This window comes from Penicillium alfredii (genome assembly GCF_028826965.1).
Source record: "Penicillium alfredii strain IBT 34128 chromosome Unknown utg000004l_segment0_segment0, whole genome shotgun sequence".
NCBI classification, from domain to species: domain Eukaryota; kingdom Fungi; phylum Ascomycota; class Eurotiomycetes; order Eurotiales; family Aspergillaceae; genus Penicillium; species Penicillium alfredii.
Window position 1 is genome coordinate 427891 of NW_026622701.1, and position 16329 is coordinate 444219.

At 52.7% G+C, this 16329-nt stretch overlaps 8 protein-coding genes across 8 annotated transcripts; 4 read left to right on the forward strand and 4 right to left on the reverse strand.

Moving 5' to 3' along the window:
* Positions 1-938: 938 nt before the first annotated feature.
* On the reverse strand, positions 939-1835 carry NUU61_001799 (uncharacterized protein; the record flags this gene model as incomplete). Its single annotated transcript, XM_056652381.1, has 1 exon — positions 939-1835. The coding sequence occupies one exon, from the start codon at positions 1833-1835 to the stop codon at positions 939-941; it is 897 nt and encodes a 298-aa protein (XP_056513448.1).
* Positions 1836-2702: 867 nt separating this feature from the next.
* On the reverse strand, positions 2703-4298 carry met2 (homoserine O-acetyltransferase; the record flags this gene model as incomplete). The annotated part of the gene is made up of 3 exons (XM_056652382.1): positions 2703-3759; positions 3817-4207; positions 4259-4298. The coding sequence occupies 3 exons, from the start codon at positions 4296-4298 to the stop codon at positions 2703-2705; spliced, it is 1488 nt and encodes a 495-aa protein (XP_056513449.1).
* A 305-nt stretch (positions 4299-4603) lies between these two features.
* NUU61_001801 (NAD(P)/FAD-dependent oxidoreductase) lies at positions 4604-6161 on the reverse strand (the record flags this gene model as incomplete). The annotated part of the gene is made up of 4 exons (XM_056652383.1): positions 4604-4851; positions 4905-5478; positions 5532-5821; positions 5897-6161. The coding sequence occupies 4 exons, from the start codon at positions 6159-6161 to the stop codon at positions 4604-4606; spliced, it is 1377 nt and encodes a 458-aa protein (XP_056513450.1).
* A 452-nt stretch (positions 6162-6613) lies between these two features.
* On the forward strand, positions 6614-7152 carry NUU61_001802 (60S ribosomal protein eL30; the record flags this gene model as incomplete). Its single annotated transcript, XM_056652384.1, has 3 exons — positions 6614-6683; positions 6746-6900; positions 7057-7152. 3 exons carry the CDS (start codon positions 6614-6616, stop codon positions 7150-7152), a joined length of 321 nt encoding a protein of 106 aa, XP_056513451.1.
* Positions 7153-7539: 387 nt separating this feature from the next.
* On the forward strand, positions 7540-10041 carry aguA (alpha-glucuronidase; the record flags this gene model as incomplete). The annotated part of the gene is made up of 2 exons (XM_056652385.1): positions 7540-9645; positions 9667-10041. The coding sequence occupies 2 exons, from the start codon at positions 7540-7542 to the stop codon at positions 10039-10041; spliced, it is 2481 nt and encodes an 826-aa protein (XP_056513452.1).
* Positions 10042-10314: 273 nt separating this feature from the next.
* NUU61_001804 (putative short chain oxidoreductase/dehydrogenase) lies at positions 10315-11243 on the reverse strand (the record flags this gene model as incomplete). The annotated part of the gene is made up of 2 exons (XM_056652386.1): positions 10315-10694; positions 10766-11243. The coding sequence occupies 2 exons, from the start codon at positions 11241-11243 to the stop codon at positions 10315-10317; spliced, it is 858 nt and encodes a 285-aa protein (XP_056513453.1).
* Positions 11244-11973: 730 nt separating this feature from the next.
* NUU61_001805 (SAP domain protein) lies at positions 11974-13695 on the forward strand (the record flags this gene model as incomplete). Its single annotated transcript, XM_056652387.1, has 1 exon — positions 11974-13695. The coding sequence occupies one exon, from the start codon at positions 11974-11976 to the stop codon at positions 13693-13695; it is 1722 nt and encodes a 573-aa protein (XP_056513454.1).
* A 438-nt stretch (positions 13696-14133) lies between these two features.
* Positions 14134-15982, forward strand: NUU61_001806 (OSTA/TMEM184 family protein; the record flags this gene model as incomplete). The annotated part of the gene is made up of 6 exons (XM_056652388.1): positions 14134-14176; positions 14229-14379; positions 14464-14761; positions 14817-14948; positions 15009-15158; positions 15221-15982. The coding sequence occupies 6 exons, from the start codon at positions 14134-14136 to the stop codon at positions 15980-15982; spliced, it is 1536 nt and encodes a 511-aa protein (XP_056513455.1).
* Between the last annotated feature and the right edge of the window lie 347 nt (positions 15983-16329).

Consider the following 16329-nt stretch of genomic DNA (forward strand, 5'->3'; position numbering starts at 1 on the left):
GTATTGTTCAGATGTCAGGTAATGAAGGTAATGAGCTTGTCAGGGGGAGTGATCCACCAAAGACAGAGCAAAAGCGAGAGCTGCCATTGAATGTTACAAAAGAAAAAATAGCTGAGTGGGTAACAGTGGGGAGAGCAAGACCAAGCCACGTAAGGAATGTGTTTTTTTTTTTTTTTTTTTTTTCTTTCTTGTTTTTTTCTCCTGCAGAACGCCCGAGCATTGCAGCCTCTCATGGGATGCTTCGCTAGGGCGTGCAGACTCCAGCGATCGTCATTTGCCTCCACAGTTCTTGGAAATTGCCTGCAGTTTTTGTTGCAATCCAACCAACCCTTGCCAGTGAACGCGGTAGATCTGCATACCCGACCCATTTCTTTTCCTCCACTGCGGCCCAGGTGGGTCGTTCAGCTCGAGATCTTGCAAATTTTAGCGCCAGATGGGGGGCTTTCTCTTTTGGAGTCTTTTTTTTTTTTTTTGTCTTTTGATACGTCGAGATCTTGGCTCGTTCATGTTTCCAGCTAGTCGATCGAATCTCGGAAGGAATCATGGCAAGGAGTCTCAGAGAATCGTAGAATCTTAGCACTATTTCTTGAATGGAATCCCGCCTCTTTTTGCCCTCTCACAAACATACCCAATTATCACATCAAACATGCGCAAGTGGAGTGGCGCCATCAGACATGATTCCAGTATAGAGACAGTCTCATGGACTGTGATGAACCAAACCCTAACTCGCGCGGGGAACCCCTGAGTGACGCCAGTCGGAGATGCAGAAAACAAGTTTAGTGTACTAAGTGGATCAACATTGGAATGAGCTATTTACATGTATACTTGATACTTGAAATAATCCCTGAACACAGCCGAGTGCTTTAGGGCAAGCTGATCAACGCCACCGACCCAGCTCGCCGAGACCCTTTCCAATAATGGTTCAGGCAGCCCCTCCCTCAATGCGGGAGAAAGCCACTCTCGGTTTCCAGCCAGGATGCAAAGTCCTTGAGTCCCGGATGGTCTTTTCGCAGAGCAGCAATATCAGCCCGGTAGCCTTCGTCATGAAACCAGCGGAACATAGTCCCCATCTCCGCCATGGTGGCCATGAGCAAGCGACAGGGCAGCTCGAATGTGGTGGGTACAGATGTGCCAGTCTTTGACTGGAAGATATTCGCCATCTGGGTGAAGGTCAGATCATCGCCCGCCAGGGAAATAAACCGATCGCGGTATTGATCCGGCTGCAGGAAGGCATCGGCCGCATAGAGCCCGATGTCGGAGGTAGCGATGAGCTGCAGCGGCTTGCCCTTCAGAGCCATGCGCCACATGGTGGCAAATACCTTGCCGCCAAAGTCCGGGGTCAGGTTATCCATGAAAGCAACAGGGCGGAGCACAGTCCAGCGCATGTCCGAGTCCCTGGAGCGCGCCAGCAGATGCTGCTCGATGCGGTGCTTGGTGACGAAATGCGGGATCCCCGTCGGGTTATCGATGGATGCGGCGCCGCCGCGGTCAACCGAGCTGTACACAAAGTGTTTCACGCCGTGTTTCAGTGCCTCGTCGACGAGCGCCTTGCCCTGGCGCTCCTCGCCCTTGCCGAACGCCGACTGGACGCTGAAGACGCCCCAGATCGGGGCCGAGGTGGTCTTGCGTGCGTTTTGAAAGAGCGTTGCGGGCTCGTCCAGGTTGCCCTCAACGAGCCGGATCTTGGGCGATTTGTTGGCGAGGCGCTGCGCCGAGCTGGACTGCGCGTTGCGCGTCACCGCAAGGATCTCGAAGGCGGCGTTGTTGCGGAGGAGGGCATTGATCACCGCTCCACCCTGCTTGCCGGTGGCGCCGGTGATTAAGGTTGCAGGCATAGTGCGTCGGCCGTCCGCGTAGATTGGTTGTAGATGGACTGTCGGTTCGTAGATCAGTGAAGGGATGCACGGGGAGGCACTAGGTGTTGAATGTACCACTGCCTTTTCGAGTAGTAATAATAGAAGCTCTGGTGAATTAGGAGAACCATTCCTTATACCCTCCAAAATCTGGAACTGATTAATTCGGGAGTTATTTAGAGCCCGAGGCGAGGCGACATGGCGCTATTACTCAGCGGTGATGCAACCTTCCACGGTCGAAATGCTCGGCCTCGGACGGCGCCCTGACAAATGTGTCTTAGGGGAATGGAATAGAATATTCTAATCGAGGAATTCTAGAAGGTAAGATAAAGAGGTTGAAGTAAAGAAATTGATGCACGCTACGACTGAGAGGAAACACAGTGGACTAGACCATGTAGTGAATTAGTCTATCTTAATGTAATACCGAGAGAAGACACGCATGTCGCCACGATATCCTTATCTGAATATCGATTTAGAATGGGCCCATCGCCCCCGAAGGGAGTCTCCCGCGACGAATGAAGAACCCGAGAAATGACCCTGAGGGCGGGCCTGATGGAGAGCAGTTGGATGCTTCTTTGACAGTCTTCTCGGACCTGGACAAGCCAGGTGAGCAACGGGAGAGGCTGTTGGATGCTTATCTCCCTGACTGGCGAAACGGATAAAAAGAACGGCAACCTCTACATCCCCTGGTGCGCCATGCCATCCATTCAGGCGCGGAGTCTAAGCCGGGTGTCTTTGTCTCGGGACTGAGAAGACACTAGCCGGGATCCGTGCCAGAAATGGCGCATGGAGTGACTGCAGATAACTAAAACTGCACCTGCACGACATGAATTGCGAGCAGCCAACAGACTACCACGCGGTAATGTCATCCACTTCGGCCTCTCCGAATGTGCTGCTCTTCGTGAGCTTGTTGACGCTCGCCACAGCCGCGGCGCCATCGGCGCTGGATCGCGCCATGAGGTCGGGCAGAACCTCGTTGAAGAAATCGACGATGTAACGGTTGACTTGCTCAAATTGCAGGAGGAAGGCATCGTGGCCCTCGGGGCTATCAATGCGCTTGAGCCGGGAGTCAGGGATGCCCGCGGCAATTTCTTGCTGCTCCGCAAATGTAAACAGTCCGTCAGATTCAATGCCCAGAACCAGAGCCGGTTGCTTAATATGAGAAAGGGCCTCGTGGACAAAGTCCGAGGAGTTTGGACTGGCACGGTGGCGGGAAACGTCATGGGTATCGAGCTTGCGGGTCATGGCGATATAGCAATTGGCGTCGAACCGCTTGACAAACTTCTCTCCCTGGTAGCGGAGGTACGACTGCGCCGAGAAGTAGGTTGGTGGCCGAGGGCGACCGGCAGAGTCCTTCCTAGGCTTCGGGGCTTCAGGCGTGAAAGTCTTGGTGCCAGAGAATTGCGGATCCATGAACTGAACATCGGTTACCGGTGCGGGGGAGTTTTGTCTGCTCTCAGATCGGGAAGACAATCCACCCCGATGTCCGTCATTGTGAATGGCCCAGTGCTCATTAGGGGGCGTAGGCAGTTTCTCGGTCCCGTTGATGTTTTGCTGCTTGGTCGGATCCGGGACATTTCGTCCAAACCGCGACTCAAATGAGTTGCGGCTGCGGTAGGTGAGCAGAGCCGACATGCGAGCTGCTCCCAGACCAGTGGATGGCGGGTCATTGAACGGATAGTACCCATCGTCATATTTGGGGTCACTATAGATGCTCTGCCGCTGGGCCTCTCCCCAGCTGATGCACCACGCCGAATGACGTGCTGATGTAGCGATAGGCACGATAGCCCGGACATAGTCCTTGCCAAAGAACGAGTATTCCAGGGTGAGCATTCCACCCATCGATCCTCCAACCACTGCGGCGATCTGCTTCACGCCTAGATCGTCCAGCACAAGTTTATGGATGCTAGGCAAAAGTTAATCAGAATGATCGATCATGCCAAAAAGAGACAAATCAACATACTTCACATCATCACGGACTGTAGTCAACGGAAACTCCGGTCCATAGTAGCCATTCTCAGGCTTGCCATCCTTATAGGTGACCGCACTGGCGCTCCCGTATGGGCTGCCCAGGCTGTTCAAGCAAATCACAAAAAAACGCGAGACATCAAATGCCTGACCGGGACCACCCAAAAGAGGGCCCCACCAGTCTGCCACGTCGGCGCTGCCACTCAAAGCGTGGCAGATCACCAGGACATTGTCACCGTTGGGAGCGAGGGTTCCCCGCGTGGTGTACGCAATCGGCACATTATAAAGAGTAACGCCGGACTCGAGAGTGAAGGATGGGATGATGGCAATCGATTGATCCTCAATCAGGCCAGCATAGGGGTTCTCAGGCTGCGCATCGACTCTCTCTACGGGATTTAGTAGTCGTTCACTTGGAGGGGAGAGGGGCAGAAACTGACCGAGTCGCGCAGCGGAAGCGCCACTTGTTTCAGTGACCATTGTGGACTGGGATGAAGGAGAAGAGAAGAGAAAATGAAAATAGAAAGAATTTATATCCGAGATGGTCTCATTGCAAGCTGCAAGCAGGAAATGATGAATCGAGTAGAGAAAAAGCAAAAAAGAATAATTCTGCAGTGAGTCAAAAAGACCCCGCGGGCCGAGCACCAATCAGCATCTGTGGGCTTTGAGCGGCAGAATTGAGGGCGGTGAATGCAAAGCCACACCGTCTGATGAGTCATCTCCAGCACGTGACTATTTCGAAAAAGGAAAGAGTGCCGGTTGAGAAGTAACCACCCTCGCTCTCGCTACGCCAAGATGCTTCCTCCCTCCGGTCCTTCTTGCGCAGCTTGCAATCTCTCTGCCGAGGTTCGGTAGACCCGTGGCAGGCCCACCTCCTCGAATTTCTTGCCAGTGTGGATCATCTCCGCAATCCCTTTTCCAGACAGGAACACTACCGGCATGCCATGGCCGTTGAATCCCGCGCAAACATATTGGCCCGGCTTGTCTGGAACCTCGCCAATATGGGGATGGATGTCGTATGAATATCCCATGACTGCCAAATTGTTAGTGTCAATATATCAACCCAGGTCTGTCAGGATCACGCACTGCCAGTCCAAATCTCCTTGACAGCTGCTTCGCTCTTTTCCCAGCCATTGAATGTGCGTTGCATATAGCCATCCCAGTAGTTTTTGGTTGGCTCAATCAGAGTACTATCATCTGTCATGTTGTACCATTGCTCCTTTGCATGGGCAAAGGTGGTGCTAGCCCCACCGACGATGATACTGCCATCTGGCCGCGAAATCAGGTAGCTGTCGAACTTGCCCTCTTTGTTCCATAGGGCATAGGAGTGCTCTAGATACGGGGCCGTCTCGGTCTCGGGTATGGCAATGTGGCAACAGATGCCTCGACAGGGAACAATGGTTGTGGCATATTCAGGCAACAACCCCGCTGTGTACGCATTGGTCGTGTAAACCACTTTGGATGTGCGGATCGTGCCTCGTGGGGTGTGGACAAGATGATCGGCCCCATCAGCCTCGACGGATATAACAGGAGTATGGGTTTGCACGTTAACGGAATCTTCCTTGATTATCCTGGCAAGGAGCCCTAGGACGAGCTTGTATGCCCACAATTTCCCTGCAGTAAACGAAATGCATGCCTTGGCATATTTGACACCGGATACCTAGCTCATAGTATGGTCAGTGTGGGTTGGTCTCAAACGAGGAACTCCCATACCTTTTCTGCCTCCGTCTGGGGCGTATACTGGAGGTTATCGGCATAGGGAAAACCGTTTGCGTGCAGAGCATCATAAATCTCCTTTGCTTTCTCGGCATTTTCGTCGCTGAGATACACATTCATGCATCGAGAGAGGTGAAAATCGCAGTCGATGGATTCCTTGGCAATGACATCTCGTACTGCCGGAATATGTGAAACTTCAAACTTTGCCAGTTCAGTGGCAGCCTCGATCCCATGTTGTTCCATGCACTGGAAAGTGGCATGATAAACATCGGGACGTAAATGCCCACCTAATTCCAAAGCCCAGCCGCTATTAGTTTGGTGTTTGTATGCAAGGCAATCCCTCGTACATCCCTCATACATACCATTGCGACCCGTTGCCCCAGAACAAATCTGACGCGCCTCGAGAATAGTGATAGAGGGCGCAGGGGTATTTTGAGGCTGTGAGTTAACTAAATGATATGCCACACTCACTCCAGCGTAGCCGCCCCCAATAATTACAATATCACTTGTTTCTGGTAACTCTGGGGTGGTGCGAATCTCATCCAATTCATGCAGGTCTGTTCTCCAAAATGGCAACGTGGGGTTTTCTGCCGGAGTGACTGGAGTAGGGGAGCTTGTGGTGGTCATCTTCGAAATAAATGTAACCAGTGGAAAGATGGACAATATTTAGAGGAAGGATATTTGGTGACTGGCACGATATATATTGCCCAGGTGGTGTTGGGCTGGAAAGGAAATGTTACATAAGACGCGGGGCTGAAAGGTGCAAGAAGTTGAAAGGAACGCTGTCTAGGCAGAGCTAGGCAGATGTATTGTAGAACATGAGAGTAAGATCCATACCGCAAGCGCTCATCATACCAAGCGCCGACATCTCGTTATCGCGCAACCCCACATCTTTGCCTGAGGTTACCTGATGATGCCCTAACTTGGCACGTGACTAGGGCTACAGAGTCACATGTTTAATCCACTCATTAGTCATTACCACAAGTTCTCGAGTAATTTTTCGGTCAATTCAATTCCTTGTCTCTTCCGTACGCACTTCTCACTCCTCACCACCCCCATCCCTCCGCACAACCGACAAAATGGCCAAGAACAAGAAGACCGGTGACACCATCTCGTCGCGCCTTGCGCTCGTCATGAAGTCGGGCAAGGGTGAGTTGCAATTGTGAAATTGACGTCCACACAAGACTTGAGTCGCTAACATTTTCGGTCAGTCACCATGGGTACCAAGTCCACCATGAAGACCCTCCGCTCTGGCAAGGCCAAGCTGGTCCTCATCTCCGGCAACTGCCCTCCCCTGCGCAAGTCTGAGCTCGAGTACTACGCTATGCTCGCCAAGACCCCGGTTCACCACTTCAACGGCAACAACGTACGTTTCTCCCCCACAAGCTTCCCCCCCAAGGAGCCAGCTCCACTACTCAGCGAAGAAGTCGGCTTATGTCACTTCGGAGAGTGAAGTTGCTTAACGATGGGACATTTCCCTGGCAAGGGATCCCGGAGAGCGCATCGACTAATACTATTATAGATTGAACTCGGAACCGCCTGCGGTAAGCTGTTCCGCTGCTCGGCCATGGCCGTGCTGGATGCCGGTGACTCGGACATCCTTAGCCAGGAGGCATAAACACTTCTTGTTTCGACCACAAAAGGACCATCTTAAGGATGTTTTCGGGTGCTGGATCCAGGCGTGTAAAAAAAGAATAGCCTAAAAATTTAATGACCTTACGAGACTTTTACCAGAGGAACCTCGGATCTCTCGTGTTTGGTCTGAAAAGTGCATTAACCCTTGCTCTTGTCTTCCCATAGAAAGCCAAGCCCAACCCCCACGCCGTCTTTGGGGGGAAGCGTCTCCACCGCGCAGTGGTTGATGCGCGAGTATATAGCCTGAACCTCACGACTTGGTGACTTTGCCTGAACACGGCTATCGTGGGCTCGTCATTTTGCAATGGATCGGTATAAAGGGAGCCCGATGGAATGGAGACTAGGAATTCCTTAGTAGATGGTATTCAGAATGCGACTGTTCTTGCTTGCTTCCTTGGGCTTTGCAGCGGCCAAGAATGGATTGGACGGCTGGTTGCGCTATGCACCGCTGCCATGCTCTCATCAATGTCATTCCAAGCTTCCCTCCAACATTGTCACGCTCAATCAGACCACGAGGAGTCCTGTGTATGTCGCCGGATCCGAGCTCCAAAAAGGACTGAAAGAGATCTATGCCAGTCATGTGCAAATCCACCATGGTCAACATGGCCAATGCAAAGACTTTTCGGCGGTGATAGTGGGAACTGTGGCCCAATATCGCAAGACTTGTGGCCCTGCAGATGAGGTTCCACACCTGGACGAAGACGGGTTCTGGCTCAATACCAAGGGTAGCCATGTTCGCATCCTGGGCCAAAATGAGAAAGGCACTCTCTACGGGACATACGAGTATCTGTCGATGCTGGCCCAGGGAAACTTCTCCGACGTTGCCTACTCCACAAATCCCTCGGCCCTGATCCGCTGGGTGAATCAATGGGACAACATGGACGGGAGCATTGAGCGCGGCTACGGTGGTCCTTCTATCTTCTTCAGAGGCGAGAAGATCGTGGATGACCTGGCCCGGGTGATTCAATATGCCCGTCTGTTGGCTTCAGTCCGGATTAACGCCGTGGTGGTCAACAATGTCAATGCCAATGCCACCCTCCTGGCTCCCGAGAATATCCAATGCCTGGGCAGAATTGCCGATGTCTTTCGACCGTATGGTGTCCAGATTGGCATCTCGCTGAATTTTGCATCTCCTAAGACCTTTGGTGGCTTGAACATATTCGATCCCCTTGATACAACTGTCATCAAGTGGTGGTCAAACATCACGAACCAGATCTACCAGCGTGTCCCCGACATGGCTGGGTATCTGATCAAGGCAGACTCGGAAGGACAGCCTGGCCCACAGACATACAATCGGACTTTGGCAGATGCAGCGAACCTCTTCGCCAAAGCTGTGAAACCGTATGGGGGCATCGTCATGTACCGCTCCTTCGTCTATGACCATAATCTCAACCAATCCAATTGGAAGGCAGACCGTGCCAACGCCGCAGTGGACTTCTTCAAGCATCTGGACGGCAAATTCAACGACAACGTAGTCGTGCAGATCAAGTACGGCCCCATCGATTTCCAGGTCCGAGAGCCAGCATCTCCGTTGTTTGCGAATCTGCTCAATACCAGTATGGCGATTGAACTGCAGGTAACGCAGGAATACCTCGGACAACAGTCTCACCTAGTATACTTGGCCCCGTTGTGGAGGGACATCCTCGACTTTGATATGCGTGTTGACCACAAACCATCATCGGTTCGCGATATTGTGACAGCCAAGCGCTTCAATCGCAAACTCGGCGGATCGGCAGCTGTCGTCAACGTGGGCACCAACACCACCTGGCTCGGAAGCCATCTGGCCATGTCCAATCTGTACGCCTACGGCCGGCTTGCATGGAACCCAACCGATGACCCCGAAGACATGCTTCGCGACTGGATCCGACTTACCTTTGACCTAGACCGAAACCTCCTCGACACCATCACTCGAATGTCCATGGATTCCCGGCCTGCATACGAGAACTATAGCGGGAACCTAGGTATCCAGACGTTGACGGATATCCTGTATACTCACTATGGACCCAATCCCGCCTCGCAAGACAACAACGGCTGGGGCCAATGGACGCGGGCAGACCGCACGACAATCGGCATGGATCGCACAGTGAAAAACGGCACGGATTTCTCTGGCCAATATCCACCTGAGGTTGCGGCCATGTACGAGAGCAACGAGACTACCCCAGAAAATCTTCTCCTGTGGTTCCACCACGTCGACTACACCCATCGCCTGCACTCCGGGAAGACCGTCATCCAGCATTTTTACGATGCACACTACCAGGGCGCAGAGACTGCGCAGGGCTTCCTCGACCAGTGGGAGTCACTACAAGGCAAAATTGACCATGAGCGATACGAGCACATCCGTCAGCGCCTCGAATACCAAGCAGGCCATTCCATCGTTTGGCGGGACACGATCAACAACTTCTATCACAATCTCTCCGGCATCGCAGACAAGGCCAAACGCGTCGGAAACCACCCATGGCGCATCGACACTGGATGGGTATGAGGCGTACACGGTCAGCCCTTTCGCGACTGCTTCTGGCTCTGTGGCTATTGCCACCGTTCCAATGATACCGCGGGCACGGCTACAACGAAACTTCACTTTCCTTCCGGGATGTATGATCTCGCTGTTAATTACTACGATCTTTATGGTGGTCAATCTCGTTGGGCAGTCTATCTGAATGACCGACAGATTGGCAGGTGGCTTGGAAATACTGAGGATATCTTGAGCCACACGCCTTCAATTTACCTGGATGGGCATTCGACTACGAGGATTAAATTTCGACGGATCAAGGGGACCAAGGGCGATACTCTCAGGATCGATGGCACACCTGATGGTGTTGAGCCGGCTCCGTTGGACTATGTTGCGTTGCTCCCGCATGGAGTTGTGGATTGAACTCTAAGGTTTTGGAGATATAGGAACAGTGTTGAAAAAGTGTGCCCTAAGACTTGTCTTCAGCGCCTTCGTTTTAATCTGAGCCTTACTCACCTCCCTCGCTCTCTTCCTCCTGTCCATTGCAGCACCCAGTGATTTTTTCCAAGTGGTTGCTTCGAAAATGTCTGGCTCCTCTATATATAAATCATAAGTTGGAAATATACCCAGCAAGGGTCTATAAACTCTCTGTATAATTTTCTTTTCTAGATGTAAACACATCCCATGATATGGTCCTCAATAGGCAGTCGAGTGTGCAATCTCCTTCGTCTGCTGCAAATTCTCCTGCAAGGTATCGACCTTCGTCTGGAAGCGCTTCCAGCAATCCGGGCCCAGCGGCAACCGAAACAGATTTTCTTTCCCAGCACCCATGCCGGTACCATCCACGACGTCCAAAATCCGGAGGGCACATTTCACAGCGTCGCCGGGCTGCGTGCCCGTGCTTGATTTGAATGCTTTGAGGACATTTTCCAGAGGCGTCCCGGCATAGTCCGGATTCATGCCAGCGGCAGGCTCGACATAAGCAGACCAGAAATTGGTTCGAAGCGAGCCTGGCTCGACGAGGAGTACTCGGATACCAAACGGTGCGAGCTCTCTTGCAAGACTTTCGGACATACCTGCATATTGAAAGTCAGTCTCATAAAATCCAAAAGTACTTAGAAAATGATAGAATACTCTATTTTCTTACCCTCAATAGCAAACTTTGTTCCAGCATAGATCGCACAAGTGGGCAGTCCATCAATCCCAGCACTGCTGCTGATGTTCACCACAGTACCGGATTTCCTCGCCCGCAGAAACGGGAGAGCACCCTTTAACACACGGACGGGCCCGTAGACATTTGTGCAGAACTGGGTCTCGATTTCCTTTTCGCTCATGTCCTCGATACTCCCCAGCAGCGAGTACCCTGCATTGTTGACAACCACATCGACAGCACCACCAGCCTCGTTGATTGCGTTTTCCACAATTTTTGATGTATCCGGGCTGGTCACGTCCAACTCGATCCAGGTGCCGCCGAGCTTTGTGATCTGCGGGTTGGATTCGGCTGCTTTGGTTGGGTTGCGGGCTGTAGCGATCACTTTGTGGCCTGCTTGCAGAGCTGTCTCGGCGATCGCTGCGCCAAGTCCGGATGATGCACCGGTAACAAGCCAAGTCTTGGATGATGCCATCTCGTTTCTTACAAGGGGCTGAATGCGTTGTCTCGGGTTGGGGTGTGTAATGGGTTGGCCAGGCGAGTTGTGTTGGGATATCTGAAATGGGGTTAAGTTGCAAAGCGAAAAGTGCAGAGAGGTCTTGCGGCTTACGAAGTAACTCAAATATCCTGCTGATTCCAACGTATGATCAACGGAGATTGGCTAGTATCGCCGCTAAATCCGATATTTTAAATATCGAGCAGTGGATGCCCAGGATTGTTCTCACTTGAAGGATTCAGCACGGGAGATTGGCATTTTGAAGATTTTAAAGACACAGAAAATAAAGACAGGTCATATATCTATACCTCGAAGACGTGAAGGTGATAGTTACTGTTCAAACAAAATTCTAAATAGTAGATACTGTAGTCCCTCTGGATCAAGGGTCAGAACCCATTTGCTAGGACTCAATGCTCTTGAAAGAAATGCCATTTACTTCTGTGCATAAGAGCCGAGGAAATGATATTCGCCGAATACTCATCTTTGAAGAGTAAGCGCAAAGTGACTTCCTAATTCGGAAAGCGCGAAAGGTGGAATGTCACCAAAACACGCTAACGCAATCCGGCTAGCGCGCTACATCATCTGCGCGCCCATCGCGTCGCAGACTCCAATCCCTGCGCAGTCTGGCATATTCAACCCACCGCGATCGCACCAAAGTTGCTCATTCCTTTTCACTTGATCGATTCACACATGCGCGCAACCATACATAATGGTTGATTACTCCTCGTGGAAGGTGGCGGACTTGAAGACGGAGCTTAAAACCCGCGGCATCCCTCAGACCGGCCTCCGTCTCAAACAGCACTTTGTGGACAAATTGACCGAGATTGACGCGACAAAACAACCAGAGGAATCGGTAGCAGTTGTGCCGTCTGTGCCGGAACCCGAATCCGTCGAGGCATCTCAGCAACCCACCTCAGAAACCCTGCCCCCGGCGTCAGAGCCGCAACCCGAGCAACAACCCAAGGAAAAAGAACAGAAGGAGACACCTGCCGCCCCAGAAGAAGAGAAAGAGGTCCCGAAAGATGTGGCGACACCTGAAAAAGCCCAAGTTCCTGATCAGCCCGAAAGTGCTGGGGAACCTACAACAGAGCCGCCAGCACAACCCACTCCTTCCGATCATGCACCCCAGGATGCAGCACCTCAAGTTGAGACTACAGCCCCTTCCGCGGAACCTGTTGCGCCGGCTCCCGGAGACACCAGCGCGCCTGGAAAGGCAGATACCATCCAACCAACAGAAATACCGGTTCCCTCGGCCCCTCAGACCTCCGAGGCGAATACCGAACTGTCAACACCCCTTCCCGCTGAAGAGGCTCTAGAGGACCGGCGTAAACGGAAGCGCCGCAGCCAGAGCCCGGTCCCGACCCCCGAAGCGATTGCGAACAAGAAAGCTCGTGCGAAAGATGAAAGCCCGCAAGTAGTGTTGAAGGACGAGGAACCACCCGAGGGTCACCTGGACGAACAACCAGCCGACACCCAAAAAGAACCACGCCCTGTGCCCGTCAAACAAGATGCCCGTTTCCGCGAACTCTTTGCCGAGCCAGCGCCGCCCCGACCTGCTTCGCCGCCCAAAGACGTGGCCATGCAAGACGTGGACGTTGAACCGGCATTGCATGCTGCTACGACTGCTCTCTATATCGATGGACTGATGCGTCCACTCCAGCCTGCTGCACTCCGCAACCACTTGATCAGTGTCGCATCGGCTCCAGGCGCTTCACCCAACCCCACCATCATTCAAGACTTTTATCTTGATCCCATCAAAACACACTGTTTTGCCAGATTCGCCGACATTGCGGCAGCCTCACGGGCGCGGTCGGCCCTTCATGGCACCGTGTGGCCGAATGAACGCAACCGCAAGAAACTCGGGGCTGATTTCATCCCTGACCAGCAACTGCGGGAATGGATTCGCACAGAGGAGGCATCTCGAGACCGTCCCGGGCCGGCACCGCGCTGGGAAGTCCGGTATGATTTCACTGAAGATGGAACAACGGCCAGTCTGGTTGAAGCAGGGTCGAACTCTCGTCCTGCCCCTTCCCGACCACGAGAGCCCGATTTCAATAGGACTCCACCCTCCGGCCCGCGTGGCAGTGTTCACCCAGCAGACCGACGCGCGTCAAATGCTCCTCCTCCGTCGCGCCCCGGACAGGGCTTCAAGCCTCTTGATGAGCTGTTCGAGTCCACGACCACCAAGCCGAAGCTCTACTATCTCCCTGTACCGCGTCGTGTCGCCGACAAGCGGCTGGATCAATTCGACGAGCTCCTGCGAAAGGGAACGTTTCCGCGTCGCGGTGGCGACGATACGCGCCGAATTACTTTTGAGGATGAGGATTACTTCGTGGATGTTGGACCGGAGTATGGACCGCGGGCTCTTCAGCGTCGTCAGGGACAAGGCCGAGGACGAGGCGGGCGGCCTGGGGCTTCGCGCCGCCCTTGAATGGGGTGTTTTCTAAAAAAAAAAAAAAAAAAAAAAAAAAAAAAAGCCTGAACTCTGCACATTCGCAGACATGTACCATATATGATCCTCTTGCCACATTCGTGTATTCTATCTCAGGCGCAAAAATGGATGTCGCAAGGCTGAGCCATGCAACAGACAAAAATAGACAAGCCTCGCCGCGATGATCGTCGATCGGCACGACACATGCGCGCTTAACAATCCGCCCGAGTTTCTTGCAGAAACCTCAAAGGCGTTGATTTCGCAATGCAACGATTTTTAAGATTTCAAGATTTCAAGATTTTGGAGTTGGAAAAACTCAAGGTTGACCTCTCTCCCCTGTCGATCCGGATAAGATAATCAGGTCGAAAAATAGAACCTCTTTGTTTTTCTTTCCTCCCTCAACTCTCCCACCTTTGACCCTTCCACCCTCCAGCTAGAATGGGCTGGACTGAGTGCGATGTCACTGAAGAGACTCAAGAAAGTGCGTCCCCCCTGAATCGATTGAGCCCGTGCAACAAACTGATCCGCGACAGTCACCGAGGTCGATCTCTGGGATGGCGGCATCACCTTCCACCAGCTGAGTCTGTTGCTGGGCGGCGCCTGCGCCATCGTCGCATGCGCAGTGTCCATTTTCCTGATTATGGGCCATGCCACCCATTACAGTAAACCCATCGAGCAACGGCAGTGAGTCAAATCTCCCCCCCTCCCCCTCCAATGCGAGCACACGAAGGCAGCAGCATACTGACAAGGCCTGGGTTTCTGTCGCAGCATTATCCGGATATTGTGGATGGTCCCCGTCTATTCCCTTGTCGCATGGCTCAGCATCCTCTTCTACCACGACTCCGTCTACTTTGAAGTCCTCGGCGACTGCTACGAGGCCTTCACCATTTCCGCCTTTTTTTCTCTCATGTGCCATTACATCGCGCCGGACCTGCATAGTCAGAAGGATTATTTCCGTGGGATCCAACCCAAGCCATGGCTGTGGCCGTTGAATTGGTTTAGGAAATGCTGTGGCGGCGATCATGGGATATGGAGGACCCCGCGCAGCGGATTGACATGGTTCAATGTAAGAGGGATCTGGGGAACCGAAAACGTGATGGATGGCTGATGGAGATGTACAGGTTGTTTGGGCCGGTGTCTTCCAGTACTGCGTGATGCGCGTGCTGATGACTATCGTCGCCGTTGCTAGCCAGGCCAACGGCGTGTACTGCGAGGAATCCCTTAGCCCTGCTTTTGCTCATATCTGGGCATGTGTCCCTTTCCCTCTTTGTGCTGAGATTTGTCAACTAACACATATTGCTCTCGATGGATAGGTCATCGTCATTGAGTCGTGTTTTGTCACGATTGCCATGTACTGCTTAATCCAATTCTACCATCAGGTCGGTGATGATATCAAGCAGCACCGGCCATTCTTGAAAATTCTTTCCATCAAGCTGGTTATTTTCTTGTCTTTCTGGCAGTCGGTATGTATGCCTAGTTGGCGTTTCCAACCAGATCATGGAGTGAATCCTAACTGTTCTTCTAGACGTTGATCTCCCTGCTAGTCTCCAAGGGCGCCATCAAACCCACCAAGAAGATCCAGCTGCCAGACCTCAAAACAGGCCTGCCGGAGTTGATGATTAACATCGAAATGGCCATCTTCGCCATCCTGCATCTCTGGGCCTTCTCATGGAAGCCTTACGCCACCGCTAACCAGGTCGGCGATGTGACCGACTTCTATGGTAACGGCAAAGTCGCCTACCACGGCGGGCACTTGGGACTCAAAGCGCTGGTCGACGCCATGAACCCACTCGATCTCCTGAAAGCTATCGGTCGCAGCTTCCGCTGGCTGTTCGTGGGTCGCAAAACGCGCATGGCAGACTCCAGCTATCTGGCGCACCACGAGTCCATCAACCTGCAACCGGCAGATGGGTCAATGCACGGAACCGCCTACAATGGCGCCGGCACTCCCATGGCCGTAGGCCGAACCGGTCGCTATGGAGTCACGCCGAACGAAGACGGCGAGGTGCTTCTGGCCCATGCCCAGCCGACTCCCGAAACAGCGTACTTGGGCACGTCCCCGTACGCCGAGGAATTCGACGAGTCCATACACGGCCCGCCGGGCCGCTTCTATAGACGCAGCCCTTCGCCTTACCAGGACCCGGATGTCCGCGGCCCGCACTACCCGCCCCTCGTCGAGTCAAGTCAGCCCTACCCGGCCGACGGCCCTTTGCGCGAACAGGCGCCCATGCCTATACCTGACCCATATCAGCCTCCACCGCCGTACCCCGAGAGCCATCGTTCATGATCCATGAAATATCTACGACTCGGGTCTGCGCCCCGGCTGGGAAATTCCAGTTCTGCACAGCATATCCCGAAAATTGCACGAACTCTTGATATGGATTGGTCTTTTTTCTTCTTCTATTTCTTCTTCTTTCTCTGTTTCATTTTCATCTGTGATGATCCCATGAGCGATTATCTGGAATTTTCCAGTGTGGTTTATTTTCCCTTTTTTTGTCTCTTCTATCCCGTTCTTTGGATATGAATACCCGCCAGTTTGTTGTTAATGGCATGTCTTGTCTCTGTTTATTTTGAAGGCTTTCTCCGATGTCATGTCGTCTTTGCAGCGCCTTTTTGCATCTTGTCTTTTTCTCA